The following is a 17,432-nucleotide window of genomic DNA, read 5'->3' as shown; positions in this document are numbered from 1 at the left end:
CACACCTCCACACACAAAAACGAACCCTTCCCCACAGGATAAACTTCCCCAGAAGCCAACATCTAAAGGGGAAACTTCAGTGACTCAGAACCTGTAAAATGCGCTTGATCCTCTGCCGCTGGGGGTTCTCTCCCTCCTCGTTGTCAAGCAACCGGTGTGGATAACAGATCAGCTGCATCAGCCTTTGGGCCTGGGTACTGCTCAGGACAGGATCCTGCAGGTCATTGCTGTCTTCACAAAGCGATTTCAGGCATCTCTCGCCTACCCACTCCTGCAGGTGAAGAAGGCACACGGGTATGATGGCAACAAGTTCAACTTGGGAGACTTGGGGCCTATGATGTTCACTCCGCAAAGCCTACAACTTACCCGCCTCTTCTGCCGCAGTCTGTACTGGCTGCTGCTTCAAGTGGAACGAGCCATATTGAGGTGACAGCAGAACCCCTAACTTGCGGATAGGACTAACTTGGGGATAACATACTTTGGACTAACTTGTGGATAGGGATAACATACTTTGAAGGTCTGTTTGAAGACACGCCAGGCCTCACTCTAGCTCTGGACTACAACAATAGTTTAAGTATCAACCTGCCTGACATACATCAGTGAATCAAAGTAGGTTACCAGAACCATGCTGCCAGCAGCCTGGTAGCATGCTCCGCCTAGCCTAGCCTCTGCATTGGCTGGATTAAAGACAGAAAGGACCCAGGATCCTACTGGCCTCTCTCTCTTTCTACCGCCACAAAGTAGACATATTCCCTAGGATAAGAACTTATGGAAGTACCACGAAAAACAATGAAAACCAAAAACATGGGGGGGAGTAGTCCTCTGCTCCACTCACTTCCAGAGGTTCAACAGGTATCTTCAGATATGCCTGATGTGATGTAAGAGTTGCAGCCGCAGCTGTGACTTGTCATCAGTACCAGCGCATGGGAAGACAGAGGCACAAAGCCCAGCGTGCTCACCTGCTGGCAGATGCTCCTGAGGACATACTTGGCATAAACATCTAGGCTGGCTGTCTCTATGGAAACCATCCGGCTCGCAGGCTTCTTGTCATCTTCCATGAGGTCATCCACCCCTCCCGGGTGGGAAAAACCCGAGCCCTTTAGTTCAGCATCTCCTACAACCAGAAATCAGGGTCACCACTCGCAGCAGTGACCCGCATCTAAGAGCCCTATTCACCTGCATTCCTAAACTAGGAAGGGCAGGATACCCAAGCATCATCCACTTCCATTCCTGTCAAGGGCCTCTCCACATTTGACAGCCTGTCCAGGCACATACCCAGCACGAAGACGGCTTTCAAGACAGCAAAGACAGCACCATCCACAATCCGGTTCTGGGAAGCAGCCAGCAAGTGCCGATCACAGGAAGAGCGGATGCCCACCGAAGGCTTGCCTGTAAGGAGATCAGAAAGAAAAGAAGTCAGGAGCTATGGACTGGGCACTACAACAAGGTCTGACCCAAGCAACAAAGGTATCCAGTAGCAACGCACCTGGGGGCAGGTGGTAAGCAAGGGAGCAGCCCATATGCTGGTCAGATCCAGCTGTTTTACTCAGCCTCTCAAAGGGGACACATACTGAGAGCTTAAGAAAGCTCTTCTGCATCTAGTCCAGCAAGCTGCCCCTGGAAAGTCCTCAAGCAGAGCAGGAAGGCAATGGCCATCCTTTGCTCTCTCTCACTCTCTGCACCTGATATTCATAGCCTAAACAAAGGTTCTGTTTTGCTAACATGCCTCAGAGCCATTGGCAGACCTCTGCGCACTTGGGTTAACTAAAGGTTATCTAAACCAATGGCCATCACCGCATCACACAGCAGTGAATTCCATTAAGCTAAATGTGCACTGAGTGGCTGAGAAGGAACACCACATGGCAACTCTGGAAAGAAGGCAGGTCAATGCCTGGTCCTCCACTAGAGGAAGAGATTGGCAAAACTAGATTGGGCAGGAGGTTGGGGGAATCGTTCCTGGTGTAAAAGGGATGCCACCAGCTGGAGCTCTGTCCATACCAGGAGCTAGGACAGAAGTGTAAAGTGGTGGGGGTATGAAGAAAAAGGCAAAGAATGCCAGGAGTGGGAAAGAAAATGAGTGGGGCACACAAGGAATGCTTTGCCCTGACAAAGTGGAGAGGGAGAGAAAGACAGGCTGGCATGCAGGACGTCTACAAATCAACTGAGCCTTAGGCAACATCAGTAGGGCCAGCAGCATGAGGACAGTCCCAGCACAGCATGCTGGTAGACAAGGGGTCACTTACTGCTATCCTGCTGGCATGGGTTCAGCTGTGGGGTTTTGAAAAGATGCAGCAGGATCCGGCACGTCAGACGGGCTCCAGGCTCAGAGTCCTGCTCGCTGCAGGCTGCAGACAGAAAGGCAAAGTAACTGGCAGCAACCAATCGGAGCTGTGCTGCCCCTTCAGGCTGCACCAGGCCCTTGCCACAGGGCAGCCCCACAGAGCCGGAATGAGGCCCTCTTTGGCCCCGGTTTTTCCCCTACAAGGGTCCAGCGTCTCAAGGATGGCACTCACCAGCATTGAGCAGCGAGGGGATGGCCGCACAGCGGATCAGGTCCTCGAGAAGAAGACACTGGCGAGCAATGAGGATGGCCACAAAAGTGGCGAGGGAGTCGTGGAAAGACAGATCGCTCACCTGACAAAAAGGAGGAAAGGAAGAAGGGCACAGATGTTAAAAGACAGTATTGCTTACCTGGAAGTGGCATTTTTCAACAGTGGTCCATGTATCCTGCACAGTTTCCGGCAGGGAAACATTTCCAAAACAACAACCATCCTTTGGGTCCTAGAGACATGGTCCACCACGTCATTAGAACCTTAAGCCAAGTGAAAAGGGCCCTATATAGAATAGGGACAGGAGCCTCCCTCACCTGTTTCAAGCCACCACTCCCTGAAAAGTGGGCTAGAAAAGGGACTTTCTTAAGAGATCCCCCCAGTTTAGTTCATTCTCCCCTTTTATAATCTGTAGTCATTTTAGGTCTTTTTTGGGATGGGGGAGCTCTGCTGATAGCCCCCAATAACTGCATTCATCACCATCTGCCTTACTTTTCTGGACATTAAGATTGATTACTAGGATGAGAGAAGTAGAATACAAAGCAAGGCTTTCATGGGACAGAAGACACAGCTTACTGGGAAACTCCCATCCCTAGTAAGCAGGGAGACTGCAAGGATTTAGGCCCAAATGCTCGGAAGACAAGGCAGGAAAGGCTGGCGTTTCTGGCTGAGGCAGGGAACTTTTCAATTAAATTAACCACTCCTCAGAGGGGCGCTTTCTTCAAACAAACATATAACTCTAGTGTTCCTGTGCTTTAGCAAAGCATGCTGCCCATCTGGACAAGCGAATCCTTGGCTTCCTTGTGCCCCACCTTTCCAGACTTAAGCCACTTTGTCATTTGCCTGCCATCCCACACTTTCCCCCTTCCACAGATCCCATTGAAGATGCCAGGCCCAGGTGGCCCCTTACGTCCACATTGCAGAGGAGATCGTTGAAGCCACAGGTCCCGTTGTTGGAGGAGCAGCACAGAGCCTTCAGCACACCCAGCCACTCGGCACTGAGTGACTTGCAATAGCCTGTCAGCTCAGCACACAGGATTGCGATGTCATTGACCCTGTGCGCAAAAAGAAGCATCGTCAGCACACCTGGCCACTGGCTTGGGGGTAGTTGCCCCCTAGGGGGCCGCTGCATGCCCCCCCCTCCCGGGTGGTCCCCTCTAACCCCAGCGCATTCCGGCACTCACCGATCAGGGTCATGGTGCCCAACACACACGTGCATGAGCGCATTGCACACGAAGCTGTAGCGGTTGGCTGGGTTGTCTGTGAGGCTCTTGCCGAGGTTGGTGTAGGTGAAGTTGTGTGCCGATGGGTTCTCAATGGTGTCAATCATGAACAAGGGCTCCCACAGCATGTTTGAATCAGACGGCTCCACGTTGCAGTAGATTGTGTTCTTCACCTTGGAGCAGAAGTCACTGGTATGGAAAGACAGTGGTTGAGAAGCTTCCGCAAATATGGTCCCTGTCAGGCTCCCTAAACCCAACAGCAGCATCTGGGCCCATTCCATTCTGGGTGACGTGACCTAGCATGGGCTGGCCGCTGCGGCCCACTCCCAGACTCTCCCTTGGGGAAACCAGCATCAGAAATGGGTACTTGGCAACTTTGTCATAAGATGCTTGTAAAAAAGAAGTTATAACAAGCAAGACTCAGTGTCTGCAGGGTCCAGGTAAGAGGGATTGCTACTATAGATGGTGTAGTACTCACTGATAACATGCCCCTACAGGCTTCTGCCTTCCCCCAAGGCATGTTACTTGGGCTGGTGTGTTGCTTACACAAGATGCCTTGAGGTATTTGCTAGGGAAGGGCCTTCCTGAAGAGTAACTTCTCTCTGCTTCTGGTACACTGGGGTCTAGATGCTGCTGGGATTGGAGGATGAAGAGTGCTGGCTAGCAGCACTGAGTTGGATTAGACAGCCTTTGACCCAGAGCTTGCTTGAGCCTTGGAGACTGACATGGCCCAAGCTTGCAAGTATTATTAATTTAACCAATGATCCAATTAAACTAATAACCAAATTAAATCAGATGTATTGGTATTTATGTCTGTGCATGGCTGGCTTGCAATTTTGCTTTCAGCATGACAGAAGAGAGGCATAGAGGTCCTGGAGTCAAAGAGGGCAGAAGAAGAGAGGGAGAGCAAGGCGATCAAGAGAAAGGAACATGGTGATCAAGACATATGGATGACTGGCAGCTGTGCAATCTTGTATTTTTTTTCCTTTAAAAGGGGCCTCTGACCTCCAGAGGAAGGCACAGCCTTAAAAAAAACAGCCCTTAACCTAAGTAACAGGATGCACTGACTATGCAACTTTGACTCTTGCTCAGCCTCAGGTTCTGCAGGGGAGCTTACTGAAGTTTGAACTTAAAAAAAAAACAAGGCTAGGACTCTTTGTGAAAGGTGACCACCAGAGGAGGATGTAACAATACTGGATTGAACTATACAGTTGTGCCAAGTCCCCACTGCCAGGGAGACCAACAGGGCAAAACCAGAGGTGACGGTCAACAATCAGGACTCCTACTTCACAAACACAGCTACCTACTGATTAGAATGGCCATCTAATCAAGTATGCTTGTGTAAATGCAAAAGGGAATCTATATAATGCTTTAGATGTAACATAAAAAGTCCTATAGTCTTTAGGTTCCTTTTGTTTTTTAACACTATTAGCAATATTAATAGATATTATTATTAATAACAGAAATAACATATTATAAAGAATGTGAATAGAACAGATAATAAACAATGAAGGAAAGACTAACAACAATAAACAATGGTTTTCCAAAATAGGCATACTTGGATAAGTGAGCATTTATGTAATTACATCATACAGAATTTGCACAGTCACTGAAATATTTAAAATACTGGGTTCCTTTCCAAACAATCCACCCACTACCAAGCAGTGGACAGATCACCCTCTGGGCTTAGTGGTTCTAAATTGGGAACCTCTTTTTGAGCAAGTTTGTATCAAGATTTAGCCTCAACCACCAGAACTGTGCTCACCTGAAGAGCTCTCCAAATTTACTCTTGAGGTGACTGCAGGATGTGTACAGGTCATAGAGGTAAGCCAGTATGCAGCGCTCTGCAGAAGATCCATCAGAGCGGTTCATGCCATGCTTCACCACCCCACACAGCCTGTATGGGGAAAAGAGATACGGCAATGGGGGCAAATGCAGAATTAACCGCCACCCCACTCCCAGTCTAATCCCTGGTGGAGAGCCCTACCCCAAATTCAAAATGGCAAAGCCTTCACGCAGACAAAACCCTGAGGGACGAAGAACCTTTGCAGCCCTGAGAAATAAATTCCAAGCACATAGATTGGGACCCCCTTAGCCCAAAGCTGGCTCACAGCAGTAGCCCCCAGAATGCCAGGCATGGCAAAGAATGACCCTGCCTTGCAGCAGAAACAGCAAAGATGGCTTACCCTTCAAAGACTTGGGCCATCTGGTCCTGGTTGAGAATAAGGCAGGAATGATAATGCCGCAACACGGCCACGATGCAGAGGCACAGACTTGTGGTGTAACTTCCCACCAGGTCAGAGGATTTCAGCAGCAGCTCCGCCTCCACCACACTCAGCTCATTCAGTAACTATGACCAGTATCAGAGAAGATTCAGAAGAAATGGGAGGGGGTTACAAGTGATGGAGCCAGCTGGCTCATGCTGCCCACCTCCAAGCTTGTCTATAAAAAGAGGGGGTGGGGTGGGGGAATCTGCCACAGTGGTTTTACACAGCAAAGGCAGTGTGGCTCTCAATGATCTAAACCTGAGAGTCCTGTCCCCACAAATCCGAGTCACGTGAACACATGAAGCTGCCTTATACTGAACCAGACCCCGGGTCCATCAAAGTCAGTATTGTCTACTCTGACTGGCAGCGGCTCTCCAGGGTCTCAGGCTTTCACATCACCTACATGCCTAGTCCCTTTAACTGGAGATGCCGGGGATTGAATCTGGGACTTTCTGCATGCTAAGCAGATGCTCTACCAGAGCCACAGCCCTTCCTTGTCCCAGCTGTGAACTGATTGGAAGCCAACCATCTCTAAAATGGGAATCATAATCCCATCTCATAAGATAGTTTTCTTGCAAGAGCTGGTTTGTGAACATCATCTGAATATGTGTTTCTACCATCTGACCCACTGATTGGCTCCTCTTCAGCCTGTACAAGGGCATTTTTGGTTATACAACAGACATCAAAGAAAAATCTGCCTGAAGAGGTAGGGAGGGCATCACCTCATCCTGTTCCTCATAGGAGTGGAATTCTAAAGGGTCTCTGTTAGAAGCTGAGGGACTTGGCAGATAGCTTATAAGAGGCTGCTGTGTACTTTAAGCTTTCTATGTCTGTTGCTGCAACGATTGTGACAGATTTTATTGTTTTACTGCAACTTGGGCTTGCATGCGTAAGCCACCTTGAGTCTTCAGGAAAAGGTGGGGTATAAACATTTAATTAATAAATTGTTATGACTCTTTTGATCTTATTGATACTATCCTATTTCCATGTTGCTTTAGCTGAATATCTTTACTTCTGTCTTTGGCGTTCCTGAGCTCTACAGGACCACATAAGAGACTCTTTAGGCCCAAGGGAACCCTTAAGTTTTCCAAAAACGGCCACCCACCACAATAAATCTAACGAACCACAAAGTCTGGGCTAGAGCAAGAGCCACAAAAACAGACATACTTTTACCACATCTTCCCACAAGTTAGGAGCGCTAAGGATTTTTTTAATATATAACTGCTCAGTTGCCAAGATGCATACCTGGATAGCAAAATCAATAAGCCCACTGATGTTGAGCGAATACTCCATCAGATCAAAGATGAACTGGACATGCTGCACTAGAGGCAAGTGGTATGACATCCCTAAGGCAAAGCTGGTGATCTGCTCCAAGACGTTGCGAGATACCTGCATGGGAGGATTCATAGAGTGAACCATGATACACAGCTGCCTGGCAGCAAACTGCCAGAACACACATGTACAAAGAAAGGCATGCACAGCAATGGGCAATGTGTTGCCCACAGGCCACATACCTGAGAGGTAACAAGGTGCTGGTCAAAGTGAGAAAGGTGCTGGAACTTAGCAAAGATGTCCTCTGCAGTTGGGAAGGCCTCCGGCTTATTCCTCTTCCTTTTTTGGCCTTCCTCTCCCCCTGCCAAGCCAGACAAAATCCAACAGGCTGTTAATACTGTCATGCCCAATGCAAAGAACCACCCACCCTATCCTCCCAACCCTCCCCAGCACTGATTGTCTCAAGGCTCTGTGTACAGGAATTGGGATTTGGTCAAGGTTGGAGGCAGGCATTCCACAGACCTGTCTCTGCTGTGCTCTTCCTGTTTAACACCTTCAGGATGTCTTTGGTTATCTTCTTGATAGCATGCCTAGCATCGTCACGCTGCTTCCCAACACCGAAGAGGACCACCAGCCGCTGGTTACACTCATGGCTACTTGACTCCTCCTGAGGATTCAAAAATGGAAAGAGAGGCAAGGATCAGCCGCTACCACACTGGGAGATTCCCCAGCATTCGACGCAAAGTGCCTTTACCTACCTCAGGAGCTCACACAGCACCAAGGACAGGGCTTGTATAGCATTCAGTAAAGCACTTGGGGGAACATAGGTGAGTGAGTGGAATCTTTTAAAAATTATTAGTAATACTACAGGGCTGCTGCATTGGCACAGAGTATTGTTTCTCAAACTGTACAATGAAGGGACTTTTTATTCCTGAATGAGAACTGGACGGTTCACTGTTACTTCCAAAAATCTTTACTGTTACCCCGCCTCCTGCATGTCACTGATCTGGATTTGCTTCCCAACTAGAAGGAAGCAACCTGGTGCTGTGACTCAAGCAGAGATGCAACTGTCAGTCTCCTCTGAAGCAAGCAAATTTGCTGGGTGTTTGCCACAGGAGCGACTGAGATAGACAATCACATTTTTATCCTGCCTTTTCCCCAAGGAGCTCAGGGTGGCATGCATGGTTCTGCTTTCCTCATTTTATCCTCACAGCAAGTGTGTGGGGATAGGCTAGGCTGGGAGAGGACGGCTGGCCCAAAGGCCCCCAGTGAAGTTTGTGGTCGAGTGGAGAATCAAAACCAGGTCTTCCAGATCCTAGTCCAACCCTCTAATCACTAGATCAAACGGACTGTCATACCCGATGCAAAGATCCAGCAGTACTACCTCCTCCCATCCCCATGGATACACGAGGCCAGAACAATGAATAACAGAAATTCAGCAGGCAGCTTCTTCTACAGATAAGTACTTGGACATAGAAGAGCCTTAAATTTTATTTTGCATGGCACACTATTTTTTCCTGGCACACAGTGACACAAACTCTGTCATGAAGCCAGATGATCAATGCAAGTTATCTGTACATCATGTATCTCCAAAGGTAAAGGGTGGCAGAGGGAAAGTGGTAGAATCTCATCTCCATGGAAGGAGTGAAGAGGAACCCCTATGACGTTAAGCATCAACAAGACTTCCTTTTAAACCACAATGGTTTTCTATGCCTTTAGAAGTCTGAAACGACCAACACAAACACAGACTGAGCCCAAAGTCCACTGGTCAGAAAAGGGAAGCCAACCAGTTTCACTCCTATGAACTATGACACACAGAACCCAGTTCTCTCCTACCTGAGGGATGGGGAAGTGCGTGGAATACTGGATGTGCCGTGGCTGTTCGTAGAGTGAGGCCAGCATTCCATCTGCAACCCTGTCTTTCAGAAGGGCAAGAGGCTTGCTCTCCTTCTCAGAATCCAGTTTCTCAGGAGAAGGGCTGGCCTTGGATTCGCAGTGCATGGGAGGAGAAAACATCTAGGAAGAGGCAAGCAAGAACGTTTGGTGAAGTGGCATGGAAGGAACTTTACCAAAAAGTCAGGTCAGAAGGGAGTCCAACACATCATCAACCGGGCCAACATGCCCAAGCTATACAGGCCTTCCATTCGCAGCACACTGAGAACCAGGAGACACCCAAGGAGAATGACCAGGCTGGCCAAGATCTCAGTGAATTTCTTCTATCCATCAAGAATACCTGACCACTTTTTGCTCTGTTATCACAAGACACAGTGGCCATGCCAAGTTCCATTCTTGGCTTCAGCAGCCTCCTCAGATGTGTAAATGGAAGTGTTTTAGGGATGGCAGTTTCTTATGGATTTTCCCCTCTCCACCACTCAAAGAAAACCAAAGTCAGAGGCTGCCTCTCAAACACTCCTGCACATGCCTGAAAGAAAAACTGCAAGCATTCTGCAGAGTTACAAATATGGAGTTTGAAGGGGACTCTAACAAGGTTGTACCGAGAAATCCGTCTTCTCCACGTCATCAAAAATCACACTGGAGCTCTGGTCGATATCCATCTGGCACTCTGACAGGCCCATATCCTGGGAGAGACAGGAAACGACACAGAGTCATTCAACCCCTATGAGTATCACAAGCAATGCGTGAGTTCCCAGGAGTCTGGCATCCTGCCTTTCCTGACATCTCACCTCCAGTTTGATGCTGCTGTTGCCCTCTCCCTTCCTGTCATGTTCCTCAGTGGTGTCATCGAACGGCGAGGGGGGACGGGGCCCATGAACATCCAGGGCCAGGTCGCCACGGGAGATCAAGGTGCACATGTACATGTTGTGCGAGAAGACGTCGTGCCTGATGAGCTCGCAGAACAGCAAGACTAGGTTGAAGAATTCCACCTTCTCGTTCTCATTGCTGGGGTCACCTGCCAAGGATGGGCAAAGAGAAAAACAGGTGAGCAAGGCGGCAGCCCAGCCCATTCCTGAGCACAGCTCCAGGCTTCCCAGAGCCCTCAAGTGCCACTCTCATGAGAAGAAAAGGCAACTGGGGCTGGCATATTTCCCCTTGGCTCAGCATGGTCCAAGCCCAGAGAGAAGGTACAGCAGAACCCCTACTTAATACGGGTGCCTGAGTGTCCAAGAACTGCATGAGGACATCCTGAAAGACAGGAGCGCTGACTGCTGAGAGGGAGCCCGATGAGATGGAACCCTTCTCATCCACCACTTCTGAGTCACCACATCTCTAAGAAGGAGAAGGAGAAAGGAAGAGGGTTAGCGCCTTAACCCACTCTCTGCCCTTCCTGAAACACACATACAACCTGCTATGGTCACAAAGAGAACATTCACTCCACAACACATCATGTCTTAAAAGTGCAGCAGAGGCAGCAACGCCCAACTTGCCTAGTGCTTTACATCTACTCCCCCACCCACCTTTCACCCCTAGAGCACAGGCTGGTCTAGGGAGCTGACCAGCAAACTAGGCTTCTTGAACAGGCTCCCTACCACAAGCTTGCCACACAACCTCTTCCAGAAAACATTCCTGCATGGTCTAGCTCTGCTCCATACCCATAGAGTAGCACTTGCCTCTGCCTCGATCTCCGACTGCCGCTTCTCCAGCAGCTTGGCCACGACCATGGCCCTGTGGCGCCCAGACCGCTTGTGGCTGACAGCCCACTCACACAACAGGGCCACCACAGCATCATCATCGGGGGTGATCTGTCAGGAAACACGATTGGGTGGTGACAGAGATCCCTAGTCTCTCTCCCACCCATGCTCCCTTGGGTATGATATTTCCCTCCCCAACCCCAAGAGCTCAGCCAGACCATTTGGTCAACATGTACGTTCAGGAGCTGTAGCTCTTCTTCAGTCACAGAAAGGACTCTCTGCAACAGAATGACACTGGCACTAAGACTTTGGCAAGAGTATGAGGGGCAAACCTCTCTTCTCTGACATACCCAGAGTCATCCCGTATTAAATAATCAGACATCAGTTCTTATCTCTTCGCTGCCCCACATTATTGCTCACCAACAGAAAAAAACTTCTATCGTTTTCTCCTACCAACCTCAGCCAATGCCCCCTACCTCATGACTGTCTTTGTTCAGTCCCAAGCCAAATATTCTGTTGTACAAGGAATCCAAAGAGTTGCTGAAGTCCGATCTCTCAAAACTATGACTGTCTAGGACTTCCAAGGTGTGCAGCACCCGGCCAATTGTGAATCCTGGAGTGGAACAAGAAAACAAGATGGGATTCAGAGGTGAAGAGCAGAGCATTCCCCTGGTAAAAGAGAAAACAACCAGGCTGCCTGGAGCGCATAAAGAAGCAACAAAAGACAAGGAGAATGAGAGACAAGGCTGAATGAACAGCAACACAGAAAGAGAAAGCAGGGATAATAGGAGAGCAACATTGGGAAGATGTGTGGGCAGAATCTTTGTGCACTACCTGCAGTGGTTTCTTGGCATTTGTCAAAGGACCAGCGCACCTCCACAGCCTGGCCCCGCTCCTTTATCTGCTGCTCAATCTCCCGGAGCTTGGCTCGGACCTGGCAAAGAAGCAACATGACAAGGTTGGTGTGAGAGGCTGTAACTTACAAGCATGCTGTCTTAGCAAGAATGCTCAAGAAAGAATGAAAGACGACACAGGTGAGGCTGACATGAATCTCTTGCAGATCTATTTGCCACAGGACCAGAGACAGACATAAGGCTCTGATCTCTGCTGCTTACCTGCTGCATGAAAGCTGAATTGGCTCCAGGCATGGGCAGGTTGGAAGGGGCAATGGGCAGGTGGTCAAGTGGAGAGCCAGTCTTGATCCTGCTGTCAGTGAGGGAGTAATGCCAGACCAGGGCGCTTGGACAACACAGGACAATACTCTGCAAGACAAAGCAGAAGCACTGAGCACACGCAAGCCTGACCTCCGGAAGGTCAGCAAGACTTCTTTCTCCCTCCTTCCAGTCCACATATAGATTTCATACCCATTTCCCAGTCTTCCCTGACTGCTCCAGGAAGGAAAGCGCACCTTTCTTGACTGTCTCTGACATATCCACCATTCTAGCTCAATCTGTAGGAAGCGGCCTTTGCTTCTAGTTCCACTTTAGCCAATCTGCTAAAATTATCATATCAGACAAAGTACAGAACTTTATGGAACAGCCCTAAAGCCAATTTCAGGTGGCAGTTTCCTATTAACAGCCCTCTTTGCCTGTGTCTAAACTTCCCAGGACAGCATACGTGCTAGCTTTCTTTTCCTTAAAGGCCATCAGCCGGGCGCCTGCACATAACTCATGCTCATCGTCTCACCCAAACTTGCCTGGAGGATGCAGCTGAGCCCAAACACCACTGGGCGGTGCTGGGGGCACAGAAGCAAGTCACTGAAGGGGCTGGGGGGTGGGTTCCCTGCAGCAGGTTGAGGAGCAGGCGTGGAAGGGAGCACATTGCCCGCTTGTGCAGAGAGATGGTGGGGAGGGTGCCCGCCAGGGCCATCCAGCAGCAAGGCAAGCCGTCGAGTGCAGAAGTAGGCCAAGCGCCTGGACAAGTAAGCAGACTGCACAAATTCCCCAGAATACTGTTGGGAAGAAGAGAAAATAAACTAGTTCAATGCCAGGTTAGGGCACTCTTTTGGCACAAACCAACTCACATGAACGCATGAAGCTGCCTTATACTGAATCAGACCCTTGGTCCATCGAAGTCAGTATTGTCTACTCCGACCGGCAACAGCTCTCCAGGGTTTCAGGCAGAGGTCTTTCACATCACCTACTTGCCTAGTCCCTTTAACTGGAGATGCTGGGGGTTGAACATGGGACCTTCTGCATATCAAGCAGATGCTCTACCACTGAGCCACAGCCCCTTCCCAACACAGGCAGAGCTGTCCACAGCATCCACGGGGAAAAAACCTTCCCTTCTTGAAAAAAACAACACCTTCCCCATAAGAGCAAATGAAGGTTTTGACTACGGCAGGACGGACAGGCTCACCTGCAGCAACAAGGGCAAGAGTAGCTTTAAAAGCTCATCCTCCCCAGGCCGAATCTTCTCAAAGCACTCGAGCACCCAAGTCAGGAACTCATGCCGGTCCAGCATCCCATCCTGGAAGCAGATGGGGGAAGAGTTGAGCAGAGGGAAGGCATGTAATTTGTCCTGGCCCCTCTTGGACTCATCTCCCACTTGAGAGAAGACTGAGTTCAGCCTCTCCAAAGGAAACCGGCTTCCTTTCCCTTCCCTCCCCATCTCACCTGGAACATGAACATAGCCAGCTTTTCATTGTAGTCCCACTGCTTCAGAGCGTGCTCTACCTCCTGGGGCATGGGGCCAGAGGGAGACCCAGTGGCTTGACCCAGCAACTGCCGATAGAACTCGGCAATCTTCTGCAGCTGCTCCCACAGATACTTAGTGATGATCTGGGTCCACTCTGGAAGGAAGAACAGATATTAGCGGAAGGGAAAGGGAAGGGGAAAGGAGAAAGGTTAGGACCTGAAGAAGTGGGGAGCCAAGCACACTGACCCTTGCGACATGGTGGGAAGAGTAAAGAAAGTGAGGCGCTGGATGCCAGGCCAAGCTGCGGACTCAGGGACCAAGCTGCAACGCTAGAGGCACAAGCTGGCCTCATCCTGGCAAAAGGGGGAGGAAATGCCAACAGGCACCAGATGAGATGCAGCAACTGTAAGCAGAAAGCTTCAAGAAAGCCAAATCAGCCCTGTCCATAATACTCTGTGCAGGCAGCAAAAAGGGAGCAGAAGCTCTTACCACTGAACGGGTCGATGACGTGCCGCTTCTTCACCTTGGTTTCCGTGATGGCTGCATAGTAGGCACAGGTCATCTTGATTAGCCAGGCTGCTCGCATCACGGGCACAGTATACTTTGCCAGGTAACCAAAGACCTCTTCCTTCTTACTGAAGATGGGCACCTGCCAGAGGATGGAGTACAAAGGCTGGGGTCAAAGCATGAGAAAGGGACTGTCCCAAGTCACCTGCTTCACTTGGAGGCAGCTTGTGGGCAGATGCGATCCAAAGAGAACACAGCTCACACCTTTAGAGCTAGTGGCTCTTTGGGAGCAGGTCTTCTCATGGCTTAGAGCCACGCCTTCCACTTCCATCACTAGGTTCTTCCCAAAACTTCCTGAGCCCCTCCTCTTTTCTACATCCATCCCTAATAATACCAGTTCTACAAATCTGCTCTGAATAGTCCTTGTTTACCCTTCTCCCACCTAGCCTGCTCCTCTTTCCCCAGCTCAGCCCGTGGTTCTTGACCCCTTCCGATTTTGGAAGTCCACAGAAAGAGGAGAGGAAGGAAGCAGCTGAACCAAGAGCTCATCCCATTTCCTTCTGGCATTTTACTTGTTTATGGATTTGTATTCCACCTTTCTTGTACACAAGGCAGCTCACACTGCAATGAAAGCTCCACTCTAATACAAAATCAAAAGGTTAAAATCTAAACAGCAAAGTAAACATAAATGCCTATGAAAAAACAACACACAGACAACCATTCAGGAATATAATCATGAACATCAAAGCACTCCCTTTATAGATTAAAAACGTGCTTAAAGGTCTTATAACTTTCATGAAATCGAACATAGCAAAGGTGCTTGCCTAATCTCTGCGGGCAGTTGATTCCATAAGGCAGGCACAACCACACACACACTCAAAAAAGGCTCAGTTCTCACAGTCATAGATTTGTCTGAGCAGGAGGGGGTGAAAAAGAAGGCTACTGAGCTAAACTTGAGAGGCACTTAGGTGCACACAGCCAAGTGGAGACCAGAGGGGAAGAGCTGCACTTTGGGATAGCGATGGCTCAAAACAGACTGAACAGTTCAAGGGCAACATTTTACTTCCAGACCTCAGTTCAGCTCTTGCCACATCAGAGCTTCCCCCTCCTTACTCTTAGCTTCACATGCCCCTTACCTTTTTAGCAAGGTGAGTGAGTGGCTTGGTCCCTGCCAGATCATTGAACCAGTTGTTGATAGCACTCTGGGAGCGTGCGGTTACCAGCCAGAAACTATCCTTCTGGTTCACCTGGGGTTTCCGACGGCCTGTGTCAGGCAGTGTGTTGCAGCGTAGTTTCTCAGCAATAATACTACTGAAGTTTGAACTGATCTGGAGACAAAGAAGAAACTATAAAGCTTGGGACCTTGTCCTAACAATCATAGAGTGGTAGAGTTGCTGAAACACCCTTATGTACTCCTCCCCAACCAAAATCTCCTGTTTCTCGACATTCTCAACTCAGTCACCAAATGCAGGCTGCCTACGGCTTAAGTGTTAAAACTCATTCAAACAACACCAGAATAAGTGCCCCTCCCATTGTAGAAAACTATTCCTAGGCTTTCCTCACATGTGAAAGATCTTCTGCCTTCCTGAGAAACACACAGATAACACAATTTGGCCAAGCTAAGCACCATCAGAGTCTGAAGACTCTGTTCAAAGACTGTCCGAAAACAGTCACCCAGGCTGCTAGCACCCATATATCTCCCACCCACCCACCACAACCCTGACAGTCAGCCATCACCTCATTTCTCCAGCAAATCTCACTCCTCATCCCTCAGAAATCTGGCTCCCCAAATCAGTACACATAACAGAACAAAAGGTAGCAGGTAAGTGTTTGCCATGGTAAACCATTGGAGAGTTTTCATTTAACAGATTCTATTCAAATATATCCCCTGAACAGGGATATTTCTGAGTAGCTGATATTTCTGTAGCAACAGCATATAAAGCTTGAACTTTGCAAAATTATTATCTGGATTTCTGTGTACATAGGGGGGGAAGGATACAGAACCCAGAATTATCAACACTGATTCTCTCTGTCCAAGAAATCATTTGTGAGTTTGAGGTAGATGCACTACTAGAATGGTCAATGCCCTCACCTTGGCAGGGTTGAAGTTGACATTTTTGGCACTGCCATGCTCATCCCCAGAGACAGCCGGCTGGTTGTTGAAACCCTGCTTCACGTTCAGAGCTGTCAGTTCATCCTGTAGGAGGAAAAGGGAAGAGACTCCCAAGATCAGAAGCTGCTGAAAACTGGAAGGGGATGGCTTTCTCCACTGCGCCCTGCTTGAGAGCATCCCGAGGAGGCTGGGGTATGTGGACAGTCACTATCAGGGACACAGCAGTGTAAGTTAATTGTTACATTATTGTATCACATACATCTACAGAAGATGGGTCTATCAATTCTAACCAGCACCATAAAGGCTAATGTAGGTTCGTGCATTGGACAAAAGGACTCAGGCACATGAGAACATAAACAACCATAATATTAATATTACACCTCTCTTCCACTGTAATACTCAAGGCATTATATGTTGGGGGGGGGGAATCTCCTACCAGACCTGCAAGACCGCCGAATGGGAAACAATCTATTGTCGAAGGCTTTCACGGTCAGAGTTCATTGGTTCTTGTGGGTTATCCGGGCTGATACCACAGTGACACAGCCCGGATAACCCACAAGAACCAGGGAAACAATCTATTGGTCAATCGCCAAGGACAACACGTGTTTTTCATTTAGTACCTGCTGAGGTACCCGGGAATGGAACCTCCATGTCCAGGGGCAATATATCTGACATTCCAGTGGGGAAGACCAGGGAAGGCCCTCCATTTGACGCCTATTCTGGAGCTTCCTATGGACAGCTGACTGCTACATCGCTGGCCGCTACTGGTCCAGAGAACCCTCTGGCCATGTTGGCTGACCCACGATGAGCACTCTGATGGCCTGTCGTGGGGGGGGGCAGAAGAAACTTGGGGGGGGCGTGACCTACCGAAACCCAGCCCCCCCCTTTCCCTCTACCTCTCCAGCACCATGGCCAAGGCCCACAAGGGCAGCGACCCCTTGACCCGCGGGGGTGCCCTTCCTCTTCCCAGCAGCAGGGGGCACCATGTCCGTCCTCTGCCCTCTCCGCAGGGGGCGCCTTCCCCCCCTCACAGCCCCCCAGCCCCCCCCCCTCGCGGCCCCCCCAGCCCCACCTCCTTCTGCTTGGGGTCCTGCGGGTACACGTCAGGAGGGCCCAGGCGCGGCCGCTTGAGAGGCCGGTGCTCGTAGCTGAGGATGCCGAAGGCCGCCATGGTGGACGGGGCGGGGCCGGCGGCGAGAGGGGCGGCGAGGCCCAGCCGGGCCCGCGCCTGGCCGCTGAGGGGGACCTCGCAGGCCCAGCCACAACAAGGGCCG

The 17,432-nt window shown here is 49.7% G+C and overlaps 1 protein-coding gene across 3 annotated transcripts in view; it reads right to left on the bottom strand.

Annotated features, from left to right (window-relative positions):
• The window catches only part of MED12 (mediator complex subunit 12), a 32,935-nt gene extending 15,503 nt beyond the window's left edge, over positions 1-17,432 (bottom strand). For 2 of the 3 annotated variants that reach the window (XM_056859795.1, XM_056859796.1), the window contains exons 1-27: positions 17,231-17,432; positions 16,138-16,242; positions 15,182-15,373; positions 14,028-14,187; positions 13,517-13,692; positions 13,260-13,370; positions 12,598-12,852; positions 12,017-12,163; positions 11,736-11,835; positions 11,378-11,514; positions 10,881-11,012; positions 10,413-10,539; positions 9,996-10,222; positions 9,807-9,890; positions 9,148-9,327; positions 7,834-7,978; positions 7,554-7,672; positions 7,285-7,428; positions 5,959-6,122; positions 5,538-5,669; positions 3,734-3,961; positions 3,460-3,604; positions 2,514-2,634; positions 2,244-2,345; positions 1,276-1,389; positions 960-1,114; positions 92-271 (exon numbers count right to left, since the gene is read on the bottom strand). In XM_056859795.1, coding sequence (XP_056715773.1) covers positions 92-271; positions 960-1,114; positions 1,276-1,389; positions 2,244-2,345; positions 2,514-2,634; positions 3,460-3,604; positions 3,734-3,961; positions 5,538-5,669; positions 5,959-6,122; positions 7,285-7,428; positions 7,554-7,672; positions 7,834-7,978; positions 9,148-9,327; positions 9,807-9,890; positions 9,996-10,222; positions 10,413-10,539; positions 10,881-11,012; positions 11,378-11,514; positions 11,736-11,835; positions 12,017-12,163; positions 12,598-12,852; positions 13,260-13,370; positions 13,517-13,692; positions 14,028-14,187; positions 15,182-15,373; positions 16,138-16,242; positions 17,231-17,329 — 3,981 coding nt within the window. In that variant the 5' untranslated portion in view covers positions 17,330-17,432. The remainder of the gene's footprint in view (positions 1-91; positions 272-959; positions 1,115-1,275; positions 1,390-2,243; positions 2,346-2,513; positions 2,635-3,459; positions 3,605-3,733; positions 3,962-5,537; positions 5,670-5,958; positions 6,123-7,284; positions 7,429-7,553; positions 7,673-7,833; positions 7,979-9,147; positions 9,328-9,806; positions 9,891-9,995; positions 10,223-10,412; positions 10,540-10,880; positions 11,013-11,377; positions 11,515-11,735; positions 11,836-12,016; positions 12,164-12,597; positions 12,853-13,259; positions 13,371-13,516; positions 13,693-14,027; positions 14,188-15,181; positions 15,374-16,137; positions 16,243-17,230) is intronic. The other variant, XM_056859794.1, reaches the window with a different exon arrangement.

The sequence above is a fragment of the Euleptes europaea genome, chromosome 13, assembly GCF_029931775.1.
Source record: "Euleptes europaea isolate rEulEur1 chromosome 13, rEulEur1.hap1, whole genome shotgun sequence".
Taxonomy (NCBI): Eukaryota; Metazoa; Chordata; class Lepidosauria; order Squamata; family Sphaerodactylidae; genus Euleptes; species Euleptes europaea.
The sequence above is the reverse complement of the archived record's forward strand: the minus strand, read 5'-3'. Positions and strand labels throughout refer to the sequence as shown.